This window comes from Maylandia zebra, linkage group LG17 (genome assembly GCF_041146795.1).
Source record: "Maylandia zebra isolate NMK-2024a linkage group LG17, Mzebra_GT3a, whole genome shotgun sequence".
Classification (NCBI taxonomy): Eukaryota; Metazoa; Chordata; class Actinopteri; order Cichliformes; family Cichlidae; genus Maylandia; species Maylandia zebra.
In genome coordinates this window covers 8,748,848-8,769,136 of record NC_135183.1, presented here as the reverse complement: position 1 = coordinate 8,769,136, position 20,289 = coordinate 8,748,848, and the positions used below count along the sequence as shown (strand labels likewise).

Here is a 20,289-nt window from a genome sequence, read left to right as displayed (position 1 = left end):
ACAAAAGCACAGGCTAGTGAACATTAAATCATTTTATTCTACTGTAGACATTTTAAGCATCCAGTACACTTGTTAAAGAAGCAAATGTTGGTCAAAAGAACAAGTCTTTAACAGGGAACACACTGGACAGTGTCGGAACATCACTATACAGAAGAATACACCTTAGTTTTGTAGACAACAGCTTCACAGAAGAGAAGAAGCAACCATGTTTGTAACAACATGTTAGGTACCGAGATGAACATACCTGTTTTACACAGGTAAAACAAGGGATTTTTACTTTACAAAACAAAACAACCGGTCACCATAAATCATACACATAACAGTCATATGTAGTGAAAGACTTTTAGAAACAAAAATCTTAACAAAAATATGGCACAATATCAGCAATGAAAGATTCAAAAACAGCTGCGTTCATTACATGTGATCAACATCAAACCAAAATAACACTGATTTACATTTATATCATATACACTGATGCTTATGCAGACATCTCTTCTTCAAACAAATGAAATTAAGTCCTACGTAGTAAATGGCAAGCAACATCCCTCCTTCAGCGTGGAAATGGATTAGAAGATGGTACAGCTCAAGTGAGGAGAAAACATTACAATGTGTCAGGCTCTGCAAAGCTTGTCACAGCTAAAAACGACAGCATAGTCATGCAGAGCACGGGAACGTAAAGACAGAACACTGACGTATAGTTAAAACACCATACACTGATGACACTTTGTGCAGATATTGATACAAGATGTATAAGAGTTAATCTAGAAGAGGCACTGATCCTACTTCTACTATGGCTTACGACAGGAGACAAGATTAGATGCTGTACAGTCTGTGTCTAATGCTCTCAATGTGCATAGACCTACAGGCTCCCAGGTAATAACGGTTGTGTACTTTGGCTAACTTGTTCAACTAAACTGTGCACTCACTCTCCTAAGAGGCTAGAGATGGAAAGTCTACATGCATGGCACTAAGGATTTTAAAACTCTGGTGCATCTGAGTGCTCAAGCCTGTCTCCTGATATGAAGCTAGCAGATATACACGTTACACCCAATTACTGTAATACTCTGGGTCTTTTCTTTGAAGTACAGGTGCTATTGAGGATTTCCTTCATGGCAGTGAATTACTTAACTAATCCTTTTCTGTCCTATATTTTAAAACTAAAGAAAAAAACCATAGTGTACAACAGCTGCACCAGTCAAACAGTTAATGTGTCAGAGGATCTTTCTTGTGCAAGCATCCTGATCCACCAGACAGTTCATAGTGATATAGCTACAAATAGATATACATCTGCAACAGTGAATATTTTAATATATATATATACCCTTCCATGTCAGTATTCATCAGAGGCCACTGTTATTTTTTGCATTCACTGCCATGTAAATGCAAAGAGCAGTAACAAGATAAAAGAGGGCAGTCTGGGACTACATACTTCTGCCACACAGTTATGATTAATTCACCTGGATCCAGAAAAACAGATAAGTTTGATATTTTTTTGACGATATTGAAGATATGACTCATTTTATTTTTGTGTGGAGACACTTAACAAAAACAACTCTGTGAAATTTAGTTTGCGACTGTTGCTTGTAGAACTATTTAGTCTTATTTTGTTATACAGAGGAAGAAACTAGAGAATGAGGTTGCCAATTAGGGAAATGATCCGATTTTAATTTAGTTTCAGCTTCACTTCAGGGGTTTTCTTGATGCTCTTTTGCTTCAGCTTCTATTGAGCTGCAGTATTGATGATGCTGTGATTTTTGGTTTAGTTTCCATCTCCTAATTGTAACATGGTTAAAGCTGTTAAAAAGCACATTCTTAATTTTCTACAGTGTTTATATAGCAAAACAAATATTAAATAGCCAAGTCACCACTGACTAAATATTTTTGACAGCTCTGCATTTAGACAACGGGGGCCTCTGTGATTACATTTGGGGAAATTGTCCTCTTTTCTCTGTGTGGGTACCAATGTGGCATTCCTCACAAGAGATTATGTGTCCCTTCACTGAGATAACAGCGTTACTGTTGCTGCTAATAAAAGTGGCCGGTGTACCAGCACAACAAAGGAATAACCACATACACTCACACACATTCACACATCAAATAGCTCAATTTTTCATAGCAAAATATTCTCACCGGAGTGCCAACGACTACTTTTTGAGCAGCTTATCAGCAGAGATTAAATCCTATTTGATAAAGGAAGTCCAAAACAAACACCAAAGGAATGTCCTGATAGGATGTGATGTGTTTTCAGTCCGTTCTGATCTTCCCATCCTTGTGCCGTCTGGAGAGGAAAGGTAGATTTTTCACTTCATAAAAGTTTCAGTTGGTTTTACTTTGGATGTTTGGAGTTTGGATAGCAGGGAGCCAGAATTTAGATGCACAAGTGTTTTAGAACAATTGGTCACTGTGTTTCCTCCTTTCATTGATTCTTTAAGATAAAACCCGTCCACTTCTTTCTCCTAATGATATCTTAACCGATATAAACACAGGAAGGGCACTGGTGTAATGTCGACGGATCACTGAGTGATCAGCTTAGACACATGCTGATCGAGTAGGAATGAAGGTTGAAATGGAAACGGTCTCATTTCCAGTTGTTTCAGGTGTAATCAGAGATGCTGCACGTCTAACGCTTAATCACCACCTGCTCGTACGCTCCACCACCAACCCTAAGAGGACATGAGGAGGCAGAATTGGCAATCACACACTTGTTTAAATCTTCATTAGTTATCACAAAAGGTACCAAACTGAAATCGTGTTATATAAAACCAAGATGGGGTGGGAGGTACAAAATATCATCTGAGCTCCAAGGCTGGTCTGGTAAACAGATGTTAGAAGTTTTGTTACATTGAGTTTGATTGAAAACAAAACAGTCCCCCTCTATCTCTCAGGTAGTGCTTCATTGCAAAGTCTTTGGTCATCAGAACTTTCCTTTGCTCTGCACCAAACCTGTAAACTTTAGGAAGAACCACTATCAGCTTTTTGTCTGCATTAATATTGAGACAACTGTGCTGCTGTGAAGTCACTACACTGCATTCCAAATTATTATGCAAATGATATTTGTCGCTTTCCTTTATAGTCGATTCAATGACAGTCAGTGTACTTTTCAAGTCAACCGTCAGAGCACAATTCAGATTTTATTGAACAAACCTCCCAATGACAGCTGTGGTTTTGCAAATTTAAAACAAACAAACAAACAAACAAACAAAACCCTCAAAATGCACTGATCCAAATTATTATGCACAACAGTTTCAAAACATTTTATTGGTTATAAACAACTGAAAATTGATAAATTTGCAGCATAAGGTCATATTTACTGAAACCATAACAGGCCAAACATGTTAACTCAGGAACCCTTCTTTGATACAAGTTTCACATTCTTGCATCCATTGAACTTCCAGGTTTTTGGAGAGTTTCTGCCTGTATTTCTTTGTAAGATGTCAGAATAACCTCCCACAGCTGCTGTTTTGATGTGAACTGCCTCGTCACCCTCAGATCTTTTGCCTGAGGATGTTCCAAAGGTTCTCCACAGGGTTGATGTCAGGGGAGGATGCGGGCCACACACCATGTGTTTCTCTTCTTTTATTCCCATAGCTGCCAATGCCAGAGAGTGGGACTGCACCCCTCAGTAAGACTGCTTGAAAATTACTCTTGATGTATTTCTGGGCCTACTGTAACCATTCCTGCTTGTGAGTATTGGTTAGGTGGTGGCCAAAATGGTAGGTTTATGCATAACTGCAAGCCTCTGGAGGTTTTCGGTACTACCAGCAGCTTCAATTACCTGCTTGCTGCTTTGTAATGGCATTTTAGCAGCTGTTCTGTGAATCTGATGAATTTGTCTGGCAGAAACCTTCATCTCTATGCCTTAGTCTGCACGAACCCATCTGTGCTCTGACTCAGCCACAAGTTTCTTCACAGTACAATGGTTACGCTTAAGTTTTCATATTACATCTAATGTTCTCAGACCTTGTGTAAGGTATTGCACCAACACATTTCTGCAGCAGAGATCCTTTTACTTTCCCATATTGCTTGAAACCTGTGGCATGCCCAATGATGTGGAACATCTTAAGTAGTTTTCATTTTATTGGGCTCACCTGGCAAACTAATTATGACAGCTGTCTGAGATTGATATCAGTGATCCAAAGAGCCCAGAGACACAATACCATCCATGAGTTTAACTGAAAACAAAAGATTGAATGTTTACGACACTAAAATCTTATTTGCATAATAATTTGGAACGCGTTTGTACACTCGTCTCTCTGGAATCATACCCTCAGAAATCCCTACACTAGTTTGCTTGCTTTCTTCAGGTAATTGTGATGCTCACCTGGTGGGAAGGTGATGACTTCCAAGCGCTGTACTTCCCCCGGGTCCAACAAACAGCCGCAGGCCTTCCTCTGAAACGGTGTTCATAACATTTGGTCAGTACACGGAGAACCCACATCCTCCTGTATAATTCTTGTCATGACGAGCAGCCAGTTGCTAGGCAACCTAAAAATAATCATCTATTGACAGCAGCTTTCCATTTGTAGCTTTGAGCTGGATGAGACCTTGGAAGGGAAAACAATGCCTCACTCCTTAAAGTACACACACACACACTGACTCATGGGAAATGAATATGCAAATGTGCTGTGCATTAAACACATGCAGTAGTAACCTAGAATTGGGATGAATCCCATTGTTTTGTTTTGTATTGATTCATCTATTTTAGTTATTCATTAAGCTGAAATCTCTGTAGATCCATCAGATACTACTTGCTTCTGCCTGTGAAGATTTTCTTCATTTATATATTTCACAGAGATGCAAGTTTTGAAACTGACAATTTATTCTTTATCTAAGAGACCAGTTTAAAAGGAAAGGTCCCATAGCTCGTGTTTATGTCATTTTAGTGTAAGGATAAGAAAAGAAAAACAACAACTGCAAACAAAAAACAAAAAAGTGGACATGTCATACCCTCAGCACTTGAGTCCAGTAGGCCGGGTGTAAAGTCCTGACTCTGGAGAATCTTTTCCACAACATCGTCAGCATCCACCCGAGTGTCGTCCATTCTCTTCAGCTGAGACTCCATGGAGTCCTGTTTCACTGGGTGTCTGAGGGGAGAATACACAAGAGCGTCTGGAGTGTTTGAGGACAGCTGCTTTTACTGCAGAGTCAAACTGAAGCTTTGCTTCCTGTACTTCACATTTCATTTTGTGCTAATGAAGTGGAGTGATCAACCTGCTTACTTCTGCTTACCCAGTCAAAACTATACAGTGTTTCAACTACTGTTTCAATCACTTACATTACGTCCATTGTAATTCATCCAGTTTTCAACACTAGTGGCGTGTGTTTTAATCACCATAAATGTAAAGTGAAGTACATTTTTTTTATGCATTATAATAAAAGGTTTTAAAATATTACTTGTAAATACAGTGACGAGGCAAATTATTTAGAACTCAACTGATCTAAAAGGTCATGACTGTATCTGAACGTATAGTGAAGAGCACTAGAACTGCTGCTGCTAGTGCAGTGTGCCTTCTGACTACCCCTCTCTGCTCATCTGTTAATGTAACTTGCTGGCAATGTGGTTAATACTGAAAACATCTGTGATCAACTAGGTGAACACTGCTTATTAAGATTATTATCAAGGTTAGCATGGTAGTCACGTATGCATTGTAATTTTGTGGACATCTTATCTGTATTGACTGTTTTCTGGCAAAAGGTTTGAGTTTTTAATCACTCGATTCGTAAGTGTAGGAAGCTCAATCATTTCCTGCTTCCTGAGTTTGATAAATTTACCTACAGCTGCATGTCAGAAAAGTAAATATGTGGTTAGGTTAGCAACAACATAACAGGAAAAAGCTATCCTGTCACCACATGTACTTGGAGCACCCTTTGTTAACAACAATTCACACATGAATTATTATTCATTTCATCCTTGTAAAAAAAAAAAAAAAAAAAAAAGACTAAACGTGCCATTTTGCAGAGGACAGAAGCATGACAATACTTCCTGTCTTTTTCTTGTCACAGTGAGGTATCTTAGCAACAGGGCAGAATGGTAGTTTATTTAGAGGTGCAGATATGATATTCTCCTTATCAAGTCTCTGCAAGAAAACTGATAAGTAAATTCCCATAAATGCTTAACTATTCCTACAAAACGCATCGTAAGCTGCATGTAAAACTAGCCCGCAGGAATACTCCTCTGCTCATGGTTGGACATTTTTAGATCCCATAAACACAATGAGAGTCTTTCAAAGAATAAAAGCTCACATAATGAAACCACAAATACACTTCCTCCAAAGCTCTTCTACTCTAACAGCTGCTTCCTGAAACATGACACTGGTCTCAGGGGTATTAAGTATAACTCCTACCATAAAAGCCTACCACGTTTGGCATGCTAACTGGATTCTCTCATCAAATATGATAAAGAAACATTTGTGTATACTTTTAGTACACACTGCATAAATAAATAATTTCAGTCTGCAGCTTTAACCGGTTTACCTGTTGAGCCGTTCACAGGAGGATGCACTCCGCACTGGTGTGCCCGGAGCATTGCCGGAAGCTGCTGAGGAGGTTGGGTGCTCAGGCAAAGCTGGACAGGTTCTGGATTCTCTGTCTTCACTGGGCTCCGGGATGCTACCAATACCTGTTGAAGCGCTGCCTACTGAATGATTTCTCCGGTGGCTGAACTCTGACATGCTGGAGGAGCGGGAGTGACCGGTGCTATAGCCTGAGAGACATGGGCAGTGACTGTATTAACATACAGCACCAGTATTTTACTTGATAAGCTCAGAGATTGTAACAGGTACAATTTTCTGTTTACAATTCCCCTTAAATGCATCATATGGATACAAATCCTGCACCAGTGTTTTGTAGCACTTCAAAGACCTGCTGCAGATATATATTCCTAATATAGCACATGGGTTAAATCTGCATTGCAACACTAATAAAGAGCAATTGATACGTACCCACACAAGTCCAATATTTTCATTACTAACTGGAGACAAATGACTTATTTGAGCTCATAAATGAATCAATCCATATCAAGTGCATACAGAGTTTTTGTTCTTTTGAATGCACTGTGCAGCAGATTTGTAACTTGCTCTGTACTAAATGATTTAGCCGTTCACGTGACACCCACACTCATGCTGTTCATGTCTGCGGGAAGCCAGCTAAAGCAAGAAGCGATCTCGGGCATCAGGTCACTTCCCACACACTAATGAGAGGTTTGAATAAATCTATCAACCATTTCACATGGAAGGAAATATATTTTTAAATTCTATATGAGCGGGTCATTAGAGCTGAGCTCAGTGCATCTCTTCACTTCCTCTGATCTTTTATTACTGTTATCCGATCTGCCTGCAATGGAAACTCGAGCCCTGGCTCTGAACTGCGCTGCTGGAGTGTCAATGGAATATGATTTTATTCTTTCCCTCCTCCTCAATCCAAAGGCCTTGTTTTCTCATTTTGACCTTGCACTCCTATTATTTAAAGTACAATTGATTGCAGGCGAACAAAAAAAATTAGCATTATGTTTTATTTCTACTACTCGCTGCTAGCTTGGATACATACATAGACTATCTCTAAAGCAAAGTATGAACAACAGTAGATGATAACGACAAAAACAAAAGAAAAAACGGTTTACATTTTATACCCTTACCTGAGAGTTTTGACTGTTGGCTGGCGTAGCTGGAAGTTCGGGAGTGGCAGCAGCCACCAGGGTCATCTGACACAACAGGGCACTTCCCTTCCCGATTCTCTGCTGGATTAAAAAAAAAGTACAGACCCAGATGTTGGATGTGGATTTGAGTGAAAAACATGCACGTACAGCTTCTATGAAGCATCCTGTAAAAAATAATAAAATAAAGAAACTGCCTTCAGATAAGCCCATGCTGTGGACTAACATTTATGTATAGTATTCAAAGTGGAAGTAGGTAGTGGAAGCTGGAAAGATATTCATGCGTATCTAGAGTGAAATAATTCACTATCTCTGAGTTAATGAGCCAGTGGCCACAGTTGGCATGTGCAGGGACAGAGTCACTTCTGCTCAGACGAAAACAAACATATTTCCATCTGAAAAGAGCTCAAGTTAGTTCTGCGACCAAAAAGATGGTCTGCAATGCATAAAATCTCGGAAAATATATCATCAGATGGGCAAAGCTGGATGCTAGTTGACAGCTTGGATAACAATTCTTTCAATTTAAGCCTTTAAAGAAAAAAAAAAGAAAGAAAAACACGTGCCACAGTTTTAATGTCAAATGGGCAAAAAGTGGGAGCTGCCAAAAAGCAATAACATTTCAGAGTTCAAATGTCTGTGGGAAGGTCTCAGCAGCCTCAGCAACACAGCAGAAAATAGACTACATAGAGGGGGATAACAACCAGAGACACATTAGGGGAGGTGGTCACAATGACCTCACAGCAAGTTTTTCTTTCTTCTTCTTCTTTTCTTTTAACTCCAGGCATTCCTCTAATTTAGAGAAAGAATTCCCTTCTGCACTGCACCAATCCACAGTGATCACAGCCAGAAACAGCAGCTTGTCTAAAACATACAGACTTCTTACACCTCTCCTAAATTTTTTTAAATGACACAACAACAGGTTTGTGTAGATTATCTCTGCTGGACAAATATCCACCAACAAAACATGATCAAAGACTCTCATACAGGACTTGAACTCGCGCATCTTGCACATATACGAAACATGGGGATGCACCGCTAAGGCAAGATGAGAATGACATCAAGTGCATTGCACATGCAAACACACAACCCGTACCAGAAAGACTAGCACAAAAGTCCTATTTTTAAGCATGTAAAAGCCCCTGGGTTAGAGCAGATTGGGGTTCATCTAAAAGAAAGCTAGTTTAAATTATACATGAAAGAGCTCTGCTACTCTCTGAAGCTTCCAGGAAGAACAAGCATTAAACACAGCAATGCGTTCACACATGAACACACATACTGAATAAGAGAGTGAAGAAGGCGCTGAAAGAGAAATCTTCAAGAGAAATGGTTTTTGTAGTAGGGGATGGGAGCAAAGTACAGTAGGAGTTATGGCGTCTATAATACAGGAAAAATCAGACAGGACAGTCTGCAGTTTGACAAATGAATATCAGCAGCGACGCGTGACACTAATGACAGCTAAAAACATAACTGTTAAGATTATGATGACCTACTCATGAACACTTTGTTTTTATTATCTTTTAGCTTTGTCAGCTACACAGAACAGTACAGCGTGGGCTACAGATTGCCCCTAACTGAAATAAATTTTAGCTTCTGCCTTTATCTTACAAGCTACAATGCTGGGAAGCTCCTGGAAGCTCTCCATGATCTTCCTGTATAAATCTAAACCAGATTAGCAGGAACTTGACACATCAATTACAGCCCCCTCCAAAAGGCCCGGTCACATTCACCATCTACAAGGGATGAAAACTCATCACAGATGAAGGTCTCTGTTTAAAAAAATAAAATCTGTAGCATTCAAATGTAGATTAATGTTAGTTGAAAGATAAGAAATCTCAATAGAAATAATGTTATTTTGCACTTCAGGCTGTGTCACACTAGCGCTGAGTGCCTGCTCTGCCAGGTCTCCCCTGAGAAAAAGACTAATCTCAAGAGACTTCCTCATAAATAAAAGGTTATATTTTAAATAGATAAATAAAAAGACTAAAAATAGGACAGCAACCTTCTTGTGACTAGAATCCACCGTTGCCTTGTGACTGCACTGGATTCTTTTACTTTTTGACAACTGATTGCAAGCGGTCAGGGCATCCATTTTCAACTAGGTCATTTGGTGGGAGCCGACTTGTCTCCAACAACTATAGTTTGACTTGAAATGACTGCAATAATGCTCAGACAGCCTGTCAAATGTTTGCAAATAATCATAGTCTCATTTATAAATGCAGACAGATTTCCAACACGTTGCAATCAATCCGAGTCTGTCTGCACTGATCAGAGCAACTCGTCTGTACCGTCAACTGGTTGTTTTCTATAAAACAAATGTGATTCTGCAGGCTAATTGCTGTCCTGCAGCAAAGTCAGCAGTTGTGAAGGAATTTCTGTTTTAGACCTATGAGGTTCTGGCTGGACTGTGCATGTAGACAGCAACAGATTTGTAATATGACACGATATTATCACAGTTATTTGCTATATTATCACAAACAGGTTCCACATAATTGACAACTTGACCCGATTCTATTGCAAACTTATAGCAGACTGATTGCAGATTGATGTACCAAAGTTGCAAAAACTGGTAAGTGACCCAACCCTCATCTTCACAGCAGCTATTCTAAAGGCAACACGATTGCAAGTATATTGCAGACAGTCACAATCATTTTGCTTGTGTTACTGTTTTCGTTGGTGTGACAGCAGCATTAAAAGACAAAGAGCCAGACAAAAGCATATTAAAGTGAATTAAGTTATCAAACACTTCACTAGATCACAGGTAACTCACAGGTCAAAGCTAGTAAAGGTTTGTGTGTTACTTTTGTTACAGGTGTCATTCTATGGTGGTTTATGTAAGAAAGCTGGGTCTGCAGGTTGTTCTGCTCTGTGGTAACACAGATGGGCTCTCTACAGTAACTCTGTTTGACATTTTCATTTCCAAATTTTATTAGATCAAACAGAGCTGCTCTGTCTCTACTCCTGACCTGGTTTTATCATTTGCATAGCTTCCTGTTTTCTCAACTATAAAGCAGCGACTCATTCAGAACATGAATTTGTCACCTATTCATTCCTTCATGATCATGTTTCCTGTCTGGGTTCAGCTCGAGAGACGATACTAAATGACTGAAAAACATTAATATTTTAATTTGACACAATTTCCCAGGAATACATCAAAATGAAGCAAAATTATTTATCCTGAAAGTGATTCAATATCTTTAGAAACGTTTGCTTCTGCTGGCATGGAGACTATTATTTGTAGCGCACTGTATTACGTTTTGATCAGTTTGAACCCAGAATGGGTGAAAATCAAATAAAAGGAGCCTTTAATGTTGGTACATCAAGCCAAGCAGATCAATCTGCTGAAGAAAATAAATTCTGAGCAGTGGAGGAAAACCTTTACAGAATAAAAATTTCATCACTTTGCTTTAAAACACTTTCATTTGTCCATCTCTAATACTCTTCTTTTATTTGTATTAGTTGTTTACTTTAGTTGATTAAATATTACATTTACTTATTCATACATTCATTCTTAGTTTTGTTTTTGCTGAGAAAACCAGGTTGTCAATGCTCATTTTTGTCAGTCAACTTTTCCTCCTCCAGATCAGTGCTAATCTCACGAGTGATCGTTCACGACTCCAACTGATGGAAATCGGTTGTACTAACTGAGAACTTAAATCCCTGCTGACAGAGCAGACAGGAGTGGCTGCACGATCTTAGATAATAATAACAACTGAAACATAGAAGTGGAGCTAAACTCTGAAAGAAGAAATTCTCAGCTTGTGATGAAGTACGATCTGTCAGGTGCCGGCAAATGTTTGGCAAAGCCAATGAGAAGATGAAGCAGAGAATAGGAGTGTAATGTAGCGTCGGCCTCACCGGAACAGCCTTTCTGTGAATCCCCTCCCTTCCTCTCTTCCAGGAGGCTCTCTGTATCACCCTGGATCGCGATCATTGTTGCTGTGCAGGGAGGCCTGATGACAGAGGCAAAACAACTGGCCTTTATGTTCTACTCCAATACTTAAATGCATCAACTAAACCCTAAGCAAAGACAAAAAGACAAAACTGCTAAAGGATTAGAAAATACAATATAACACATTATGTACAAGCTATTACTCAATGCTTTAAATAATGACAGCTTAAGCTCACAGTCACTTCAGAGTAGCAAAATCCTGTATCCAGAGAAACCTTTAAGTCTCAATGTTTAAACCTGTAAGTAGTACGCACACAGCTAGAGCTGTGGTAATAATTTAATTTAGTCATATGAAACTGAATAACTGAGGAAATAATAATAATAAAGACAGAGCACAAGCAACAGCGCCGGTGCATCAAATGTAGCCGTTTTGAGAGAACAAAGAGGTTTTAAGTTACGGTGCAGGAAAGGTCATTGGGTCGGTTTTGTTGTCCTAGCTGTATTATCCACAAATCCAGATAAGCACAGCTCACAAAAGAGCATGATTAGTGTTTTAGTCTGAAAACGATTGGATTTAAATGACTTTCCAGTTTAAACATTTTTCAGTCAACAATCTCTGCTCACAGACTCTGCAGAGACGTACAAAAAATTGCCTTAACTCACGTTTTAAAACAGGGATCCCCCGACATGAGCTGTGTACTGATGATAACCTGTGGAGAGAAAGAAAAAAAAAAAGTTAGCTTGGGTTTTACTTCCATTCAACTTGGCCAACTTCAGAAAAGTTGCCCACTTTAGCTTTGGAGTCAGCAAAAATGTGCTCACTGATTGAGGGGTCATGAAAAACAGCAAATAACGACTGTGGGCCTGCACGAATCTGCACGATCCTTTTTATTTCCCACAGGTGACACCTCTCATCTATGGCCATGGATTATTTCTGGCTCCACTGAACGACTCATCTTTGCTAGCAACATTTATGCAAAAACCTTTCCAGTGTGATTCTCTGAGTTTAGGAAAAACACCGCACTTGTGTCACTGAAGTCACATCAGACTGTTACCTTGAGAATGGAGTTATCCTGACGAGTATTTTTGGTATCGTAGCCTTCCAGCAGACATCTGCGGGTTGTATTCCCTGAGCCGGCAAACTCTGCTAAATTCAGATCTGCAAAACCAAGCTGAAGGAGAAAGAAAGAATGACACAGGGTAACCTTTGTGTTTTGTTATTTGCCCCTGAGGAGACGGCTCTTTTTCCCAGTCAGCAATATGACAAACTCTGGGTGGAAAATGACATCAAGAAGGACAGGAGACAAACTTGAATAAAACAATATCAGCAAATCTTACAGTTCACTTTTTCTTCAAATGATAAGCTAGGAAAGGGATACCTACTTAAGTATGTATAATAATAGGGTTTAGTTTGCTCATTAAATAATTACTTTCAACTAAATAGAAAAGGCATAACATAATGAGCCAACCTGCAGGCAGTGAAGGCCATCTGTTTGCTACATGCTCACAAGGCTAGCTACTTCAATATGGCTGATTACTGTAAAATCTGGGTGACCTGGAGGTTCGGCTCAGAGGACAGGGGTAGCGCATTGTAAACCTGTAATGAGTTACCTTTGCGTATGCCTTTCCACCCTTCAGCTCCTGCATAAGACAAGCAAAAACAAAAACATAACATTAATAAAATGACTTGATACTGTTAAAAAAAAAGGTTCCATAAGTTGTCTCCAGCTGTCATGCTAATGTTTTATATTGAACTGATCCTTGAATTTTTTTGTGGGGGAAACACTAAATTAAAAACATCAGGTTATTCTCTACATTCCTGATACTGTAATTTAAAAAAGGTATAATAATTAAAAGCTAAAGTAAAAGGTTGAGGGGATAAAGGTAAGGTAAGGTAAAACTTTACAGTTGTTAAACACAATGTTCTTATCACCAGAAAACTTTCAAAGTTGCATCCAAATAGCTGTGATGGGAAATTTTCAACAACATGAAAAGAAAAACAATTACATTGGTAAAAAGGAAGCACCCATGTAGGAAACATGGGGATTATCTGACTACTTAATATTGTGAGTCTCCTAAAACAAAGGGAGAAACACATCAGAAATAGCTTTCAGATTCAGTTTAATTGGATTTTAGTTTATATTGCATGAGATCATATGTCACCTCAGGGAACGTCACATGGTAAACTCAAAATATTACAAATATAGAAACTAAGCCAACAATTCCTCTTTGTGCAATAGTGAGCATGAAAACATGAATGCCCACAGCCAGAGACTAGATCTATTGGAGATGGTTATCTAGGAGATTGTGATTGTCCTGCAAGAAAACAGCCATTCACCAGCTGAACTGGGGAAAACACTTTGTGTTTTATTCTTTATTTGTCAGGGACAATGCACAAAAATACTGATCTCATAAGAAAAAAAAATTGGATTTTGACCAGATTTAGATACTAGCCGATTTCTATCTGCAGTCTTTGGGCAGGTATACATAATAATAAACAAACTAGAGTAGAGATCACTGACAGTGTACACTGTGTGATAGGGAGTATATGTACATGTACTAGTTACTCTAGTAAAGCTAAAGTAAATTAGTTTCCTTGGCTTACTGTGTCCGTTACAGGAGTTTGCACAACTTTTGTGTAGTACTCTGAGCCAAAGAGCCAGAGACATTGGGTTGTTAATGAAGCTGTAGTGCCTTGTAACGTTGCACAAACTTAGTGTAGACAGTGTAACTTGTGTGGGGCCAGAAAAATAGCTTATTTTGAGGAAAAGCCAAAAAACCCCAAACCAAACTCCTGAAGCAGCTTTTTCAAACATAACAGGTGATTTATACATCCAGTTTTTTATGTCCTGATTTCCACTATGACTCAAGTAATGGCTAAGTCTCTGTTCATTATCACAACGTCAGGAGGCATCAACTCAGGACAGGGAAACTTTGTCCAGAAGGACTGACCAGGCTTAGGGTGGGCAGCTATCTACCGTGACCGGTTGCGGTGAGATGAGAGTGGTGGGAAAAAGGCTAAATCATAATACTTTACCTTTCTGACAGACACACGACACACACAGGGGTCCAGAACACCTGTGCCTGCGTTGGCGCTCATCTTGCACGGGAAAGAGAACCGTTTCTTCCATCGGACACAGTTTGCCTGCACAGGTTCCCTGTATGGACACACAGACACCAGCTTTAAGCACCCAGTAAGGTCACATGTTTGTTTGATTCGTATGCTGGAGCCTGAAAAGCTAATTCACAACTTGGCCTCTAGATTTAAACGAGTAGAGGCTGGTGCAAACACTGGCATGATTGATAAAATCATTTGAGTATTTTTTATTGTTTTAGACTCTACTTGCATTGTATGCTGTATACAGAAGGGATTTGGGAAATAAATATTTGTATTCTAAAGAGCAAACAAACCAACAAACATATCAGTTCTAATCTATTGTAATTATTTGATTTGCTACCAAAACAAACACGCAAATGTATCGCGACATTTTAAGTGAAAGCCAGCCCAAATCATGTATACAGCCACGCAACCCGCCCTCAGAAACTTCATTTCATAAATTTCAATCTCTGTTACGTAACAAATGAAGTGACTTCAGCTGAAAATCTGCTGGATTAACATTTCCCGCATCTCTTCCCTGCTTAAGGGCATCCGTTCAAGCTGCCAATACGAGCCCATGTGCTCATTCTCAGCACCTAATAAGCAAGCTATTTAATTACAGCCTTAATTTCTCCTATTGATTCATTTAACTGACAAATCCAGGGGCTTTGGTAGCAGGTGTGGTGTTTACTGGCACGAAAGTAAAAAGAGAGCGGCAAATCCTCCACCGTCTAGAGGTTAAAACGACTGTGAGGTGCAGCCTGCTGTCAGTGAAAGGATGAGACGAAGTGAAAGAGAAAGACTGAGCGTGGGCAGAATTACGATACCGCAGATGGCCACACTTTCACTGGCATCTTCTCCTCTCCCACTCACCTAACCAGCTTCCATCTGGTAGCTTACACACCATTCATTTGGTTTGGCTTCAGCTGGATTTCAACACACACACAAAGACTTTTTAATACAGTATAAATAAAAATGATGTAACAAGCCTGAAATCGGAAAGGAGCGTTAAGACTACAACAATTAGCAGGGTGTGCAGATCCTTTTTAAGATGGGCAAAACCGAATGAACATACAGGGCTGCGTTTTGCCCTGTATCCCTGCATTACTATAAATAAAAAGCAGCAGATGCATGACTAATGTTTCACAAACGCTGACTCCATCCTGAGGTTGATAAATCTCAGACAGCGAACTCCCCGAGTCGAGAGGGAACTCCCAGCCAGCTGGACACACCGTGTGCTTCGGGAATTCTGACTCGAGTTTATGCGCTGTGGTTCACTGCACTTCTCCGCGCATCAAAATCCTATTAGCGTGCGTTATGACTAAGTCTGGTTTTAAGCACAAGCAGAGGTCATCTCTGTCATCCCTCTACACGGCTCGGGTCTCTTGTTAAACAACACATGCTCTTTAAAAGGCGACTGCAGGCAGACTTCCCACGGGAATGCTTCCACAAATACAAATCTTTTCAACTGTTTGGATGCAAAGCTTTCAGACCTCGATTAGATCACTCTGGATGTTTTCACTGTCATGTTTTCAAAGATGCATCTTTATAGAAATAGAACAAACTGTTTTTTCCAGAAATGGCCGTGCATATCAGATGAAAAGCTACACCAAAGGAAAACTTCCCTTCCACTTCCAGTTTGGAAGATTAAAAGAGTCTGAGAGGAAATCTAGTTTTTGGGGCGGTCTAACATAAACCAAACTGATGTTAAAAAAAGAAAGAAAGAAAGAAAAATCCTATTAAATCAGCAATGGGTTGAGTATAAAACACTGTCGAGCCAATTAGGGATTAATTAGGGACAGAACTTTGTTTGGCTTCATCTTTATTTTCCTTCTTTTCTTAAAGTGGTTACTTACACGTGGAAAAGACCGCAGATTTCATAAAAATAATAAAAGGATGACATTGACATGACATCTGAAAACATCCTAATTCACACTGTCAAGCACAGACTGGACCTTTTTAGCTAACAGAAGCCTGTTATATAATCAGAGTGAAGCCCATGTAATCCCTAAAGCCTACAAAAACTACAAAACAATGTGTGCTGCTGCTTTTATCCAGTGTTAAAGACCCGTCTAATTTATGAGTGAAAGGCATTAATGGGCATGCTGTAGGAACAGCTTTAAGTTGACACAGTTAACATACTTAGGGGGACAACTCTGCAAAAGGTCACTTCTTGTCATGGCCAAAAGCTGGTACTTCATGATGCGGTTCCTTATAACAACTATTTTAATGTGTATGTGGTCAAATATTTTGACACTTTTAATTTGCAGAGTTTACCAGTTTATATATGTCACACCTCTGCCACCTTATAAGCTAAAAGTCGAGTAACTCCTCCTTTACATTCTTTCTTCTGTTCGAAATGTGGCAACCTGAATTTATTTTAGACAAGCGGAGCTGTCACAGGGTGCTGTTTGAGTATGAAACATTTCTCTCAGAGATGTGCATGTTTAGGTTTATTCAAGTCTGAGATTTAAGCAACCCCTTTTAAGCTGTCCAAGCAGCTTTTTCTCAGCCTCTGTTATTTGTTAGTTTTAAATGACTTTTTTGGCTTGCAAATTGTGTTTCCACACAAACCACTACAACTGGCTGAGGTAAGCTGCAAAGCTCATGTGTCACAAGACCACCTATTAGCCAATAAGAAAAAGACACAAACGCTGTGCAGCTGGGTTGTCATTTCCTGGATGTTAATTGTAGATGTACAAACAGAGATACTGCACATGTTGATTCTGTTTATGGAAAGGATGTATCAATGTGGCCAACACACGCTCAGGAGTAGGTGGGCCTTTTAATGTGCATACTTAGAACTCTGAATTTTCAATTGATTTTCCCGTGGTTTGGTTTTTAGAGTGATGCTGCAAATGAGTTTATGTTGCAGGAGCCTTAGATTTTTTTCATTTAAAAAATGAAAAATGTGCATCTTACGTTGAGCCCAATGCTACAATATAACGCTTAAAATTAATATTTCAATTCTGAAGCTCTGCTGTAAAATGTAGAAAGTAAAGGAATTACTCCATCACTTGAACAACTTGTCCTGTTACTCTGAATTGACACGAGAGCTGCAAATGAGTCATTTGGCTCAGAGTCTCTTCTCCTTAGCGCTGCTGTCCATCACTGTCTTAATGTTATGGGAAGCTTCACATATATCTGAGCAACACTGGGCAGCTCTGTGTGTTTTTATAACTAAAATCCAACCACATACTTAAGTTAACTGGTACTGCTTACTGACAGCGAAATAACAAACAGCGACATAGCTAACTGTGAAATATAAATTTCAGGCTCTTATTGATACTTCTTTCCCTTTCAGGGTCACCAGAGCGGCTCATTGGCCTCCATCTAACCCCAACTCTAATCTTGCCCATTCTGGTCACTCCAATTGAAAATCTTAACATCTTCAACTTAGCCTTTTGTCTTTCTGTTAGTGTCACAGTGTCCAAACCATCCATCATAGCAGGTCTCACTACCATCTCTGTTTCACTCGTGTTACTATCCCTCTGTCACAAATTACCCTGACACTCTTCCTCACCCTGCCTGCACTCACTTCTTCACCTCTCTTGTGCAGTGTCTGTTGCTTTGGATGGTTGACCCCAGGTATTTAAACTCATCTACCTTCACCGTCCCTTCTCCTTGCATGTTCACAGCCATACCTGTCTCCTCTCAGTAACACATGTATTCTCTCGTTTCTTTATAACTTTCATTGCTCTTCTCTCCAGTGCATACCTCCCCCTCTCCAGGTCTCTCGCTGCAGATCACAATGTCATCTACAAACAACATATTCCACAGAGACTCCTGCCTGACCACATCTGTCAGCCTGTCCATCACCACTGCACACAAGAGAAGACTCAGAGCTGATGTCTGATCTAATCCCACTTCCACCAGTCAGTCCTAACGCACGCTTCACCACTGTCTCACTTTCCTATACCACCCTCACATACCTCTCTGGCACTCCTGACTTCCTCATGCAGCACCACAGTTCCTCTCTCTTGGCACACTATCAGATCCTGTCTCTAAACCCAAAAGGACACAGTGACCTTCTCTAGACTTCTCCATGAACACTGAACAAACATATTGACAGCGCTCAGCATGCAGCCCTAGTGTGGCTCACAGATTACCAAAGCTGCGACTGTTTGCAGAAAAGCTGATTCCTATCATGCGACCTGTGCAATCATCTTGCAATCAAAAGTGGTCCTGAGTGCTCTGGACAACCATTTAGTCACCACAAGTTGCAAAAAATTCAATACAACCATCAAGCAGCCTTGCCAAGCTAAGTGTATCCAGTGTTGGATGGTTTTTCGGTTGAGTGGATATAATGTAAGTTTGCTCGGATAACATTACCTCATGATGGCGGTCCATAAGATGAGCCCTCTTGTTCAGAGTATTTCCAGAGATAATAAAATATCGAGATTTGATGCCCCTGTATCCATACAACACCGCAACACTATCAATTTTTCTCCCAGCTCTAGTATGTATGTATTGCAGGAAAGGCATTTAACAGTCTGAGTATACAAAAACTGAAATGTAATAGTGTATAAGCCAGTAATCGTCTAATTATTCAATCTGAGAGTTAATGAAAATAAAGATAATCAGATGAGATGACTATCTTTGCTCGTCTCAATTTGATAACACTGATGTTTACTACATTGGCATGATCTTATAAACTTTAGGAAGAAAACTTCACACTTAAAATTTAAGTTGCTGGCCTGGTATGTGAAGACTGGTCAGCTATACATACAACTATACACAAGAAGTGAAACAATTTTCTGACGAAATGGGGATATGACAATATACACAGTCCTTGCATTAGAACTCGGGTTCATATGTTGATTAACGGGAGGTTGATTAAACACACTGAAACACATCACACTACTTCAGTGAATACATCATGGCAAAATATGGAACTGACACCATTGAGTCAGCACCGAAAAGCTTAAGGAGTAATATTCAGCTTTGTGACAGCTATGTGACGAGTGAGCTGCCCTCAGTACTTAATTCCACAACTAAGCGAAGAAGTGGGCCTAAAATTTAACCAGGGAATTCCAAATGGACACTTGTTTAAATGAACGTTACCACCAAACACCCAAAGCTACTAAAACTACGCAAAGCGATGCTGCAAACTAGCACCGACCAGAAGAAACTAATTAGCCCTACACCATTAACGTTATTGGCACACAACTAATGGACGTTAACTATGTTCTTGTAGCCCATTAGCTTAGTTAGCTGTTAACATTTCCTAAAGGCACGAGTTAGTTCACCCTGCGGACTGAACAGCACGCCGTCAGTCAACGTTTGAGTGGCTGAATCAAAGCCAAGCACCCTCACCGAGAAGACTCCTCGGAGAAGCCGCCGTCCAGCAGCCTGACTTTACAGAAGAGGACACCGTTGACAAAGGGGACCGACGACAGCTCGTCCAGGTCAAAATCCACCTTGAACTTGAATTTCTTCTTTTTCATCATCATTAAATCCATACACCGCTTCAGTGCCTTTGAAAAGATGCTCCGGTGTCGCCCGTCGCTGACATTACTGCCCCATTGTTGTGAAGCACAGACAGAACAAGCTTGGTGTTTGTGGGAGGATGGTGAAGCTACTGGTGACAAAAGTCCGTCATCGGCTCAGAGTATGGGCAGAGCTCTATCCTATCTTGATCTTTCAAAATAA

General features: G+C 39.8%; 1 protein-coding gene across 2 annotated transcripts; it reads right to left on the bottom strand.

The window, feature by feature from the left end:
* Positions 1–17: 17 nt before the first annotated feature.
* fam102bb (family with sequence similarity 102 member Bb) lies at positions 18–20,244 on the bottom strand. Of its 2 annotated transcripts, none has more exons than XM_076876054.1 (11): positions 19,954–20,244; positions 14,578–14,698; positions 13,152–13,181; positions 12,596–12,712; positions 12,204–12,250; positions 11,507–11,601; positions 7,634–7,732; positions 6,475–6,703; positions 4,948–5,084; positions 4,322–4,391; positions 18–2,663 (listed from the first exon to the last, which is right to left on the bottom strand). In XM_076876054.1, exons 1-11 carry the CDS (start codon positions 20,097–20,099, stop codon positions 2,621–2,623), a joined length of 1,134 nt encoding a protein of 377 aa, XP_076732169.1. In that variant the 5' UTR covers positions 20,100–20,244; the 3' UTR covers positions 18–2,620. The 2 variants fall into 2 exon arrangements, with proteins under 2 accessions (XP_076732169.1, XP_004562149.1); XM_004562092.5 differs by having other exon boundaries at positions 7,634–7,735; positions 19,954–20,242.
* Positions 20,245–20,289: the final 45 nt, after the last annotated feature.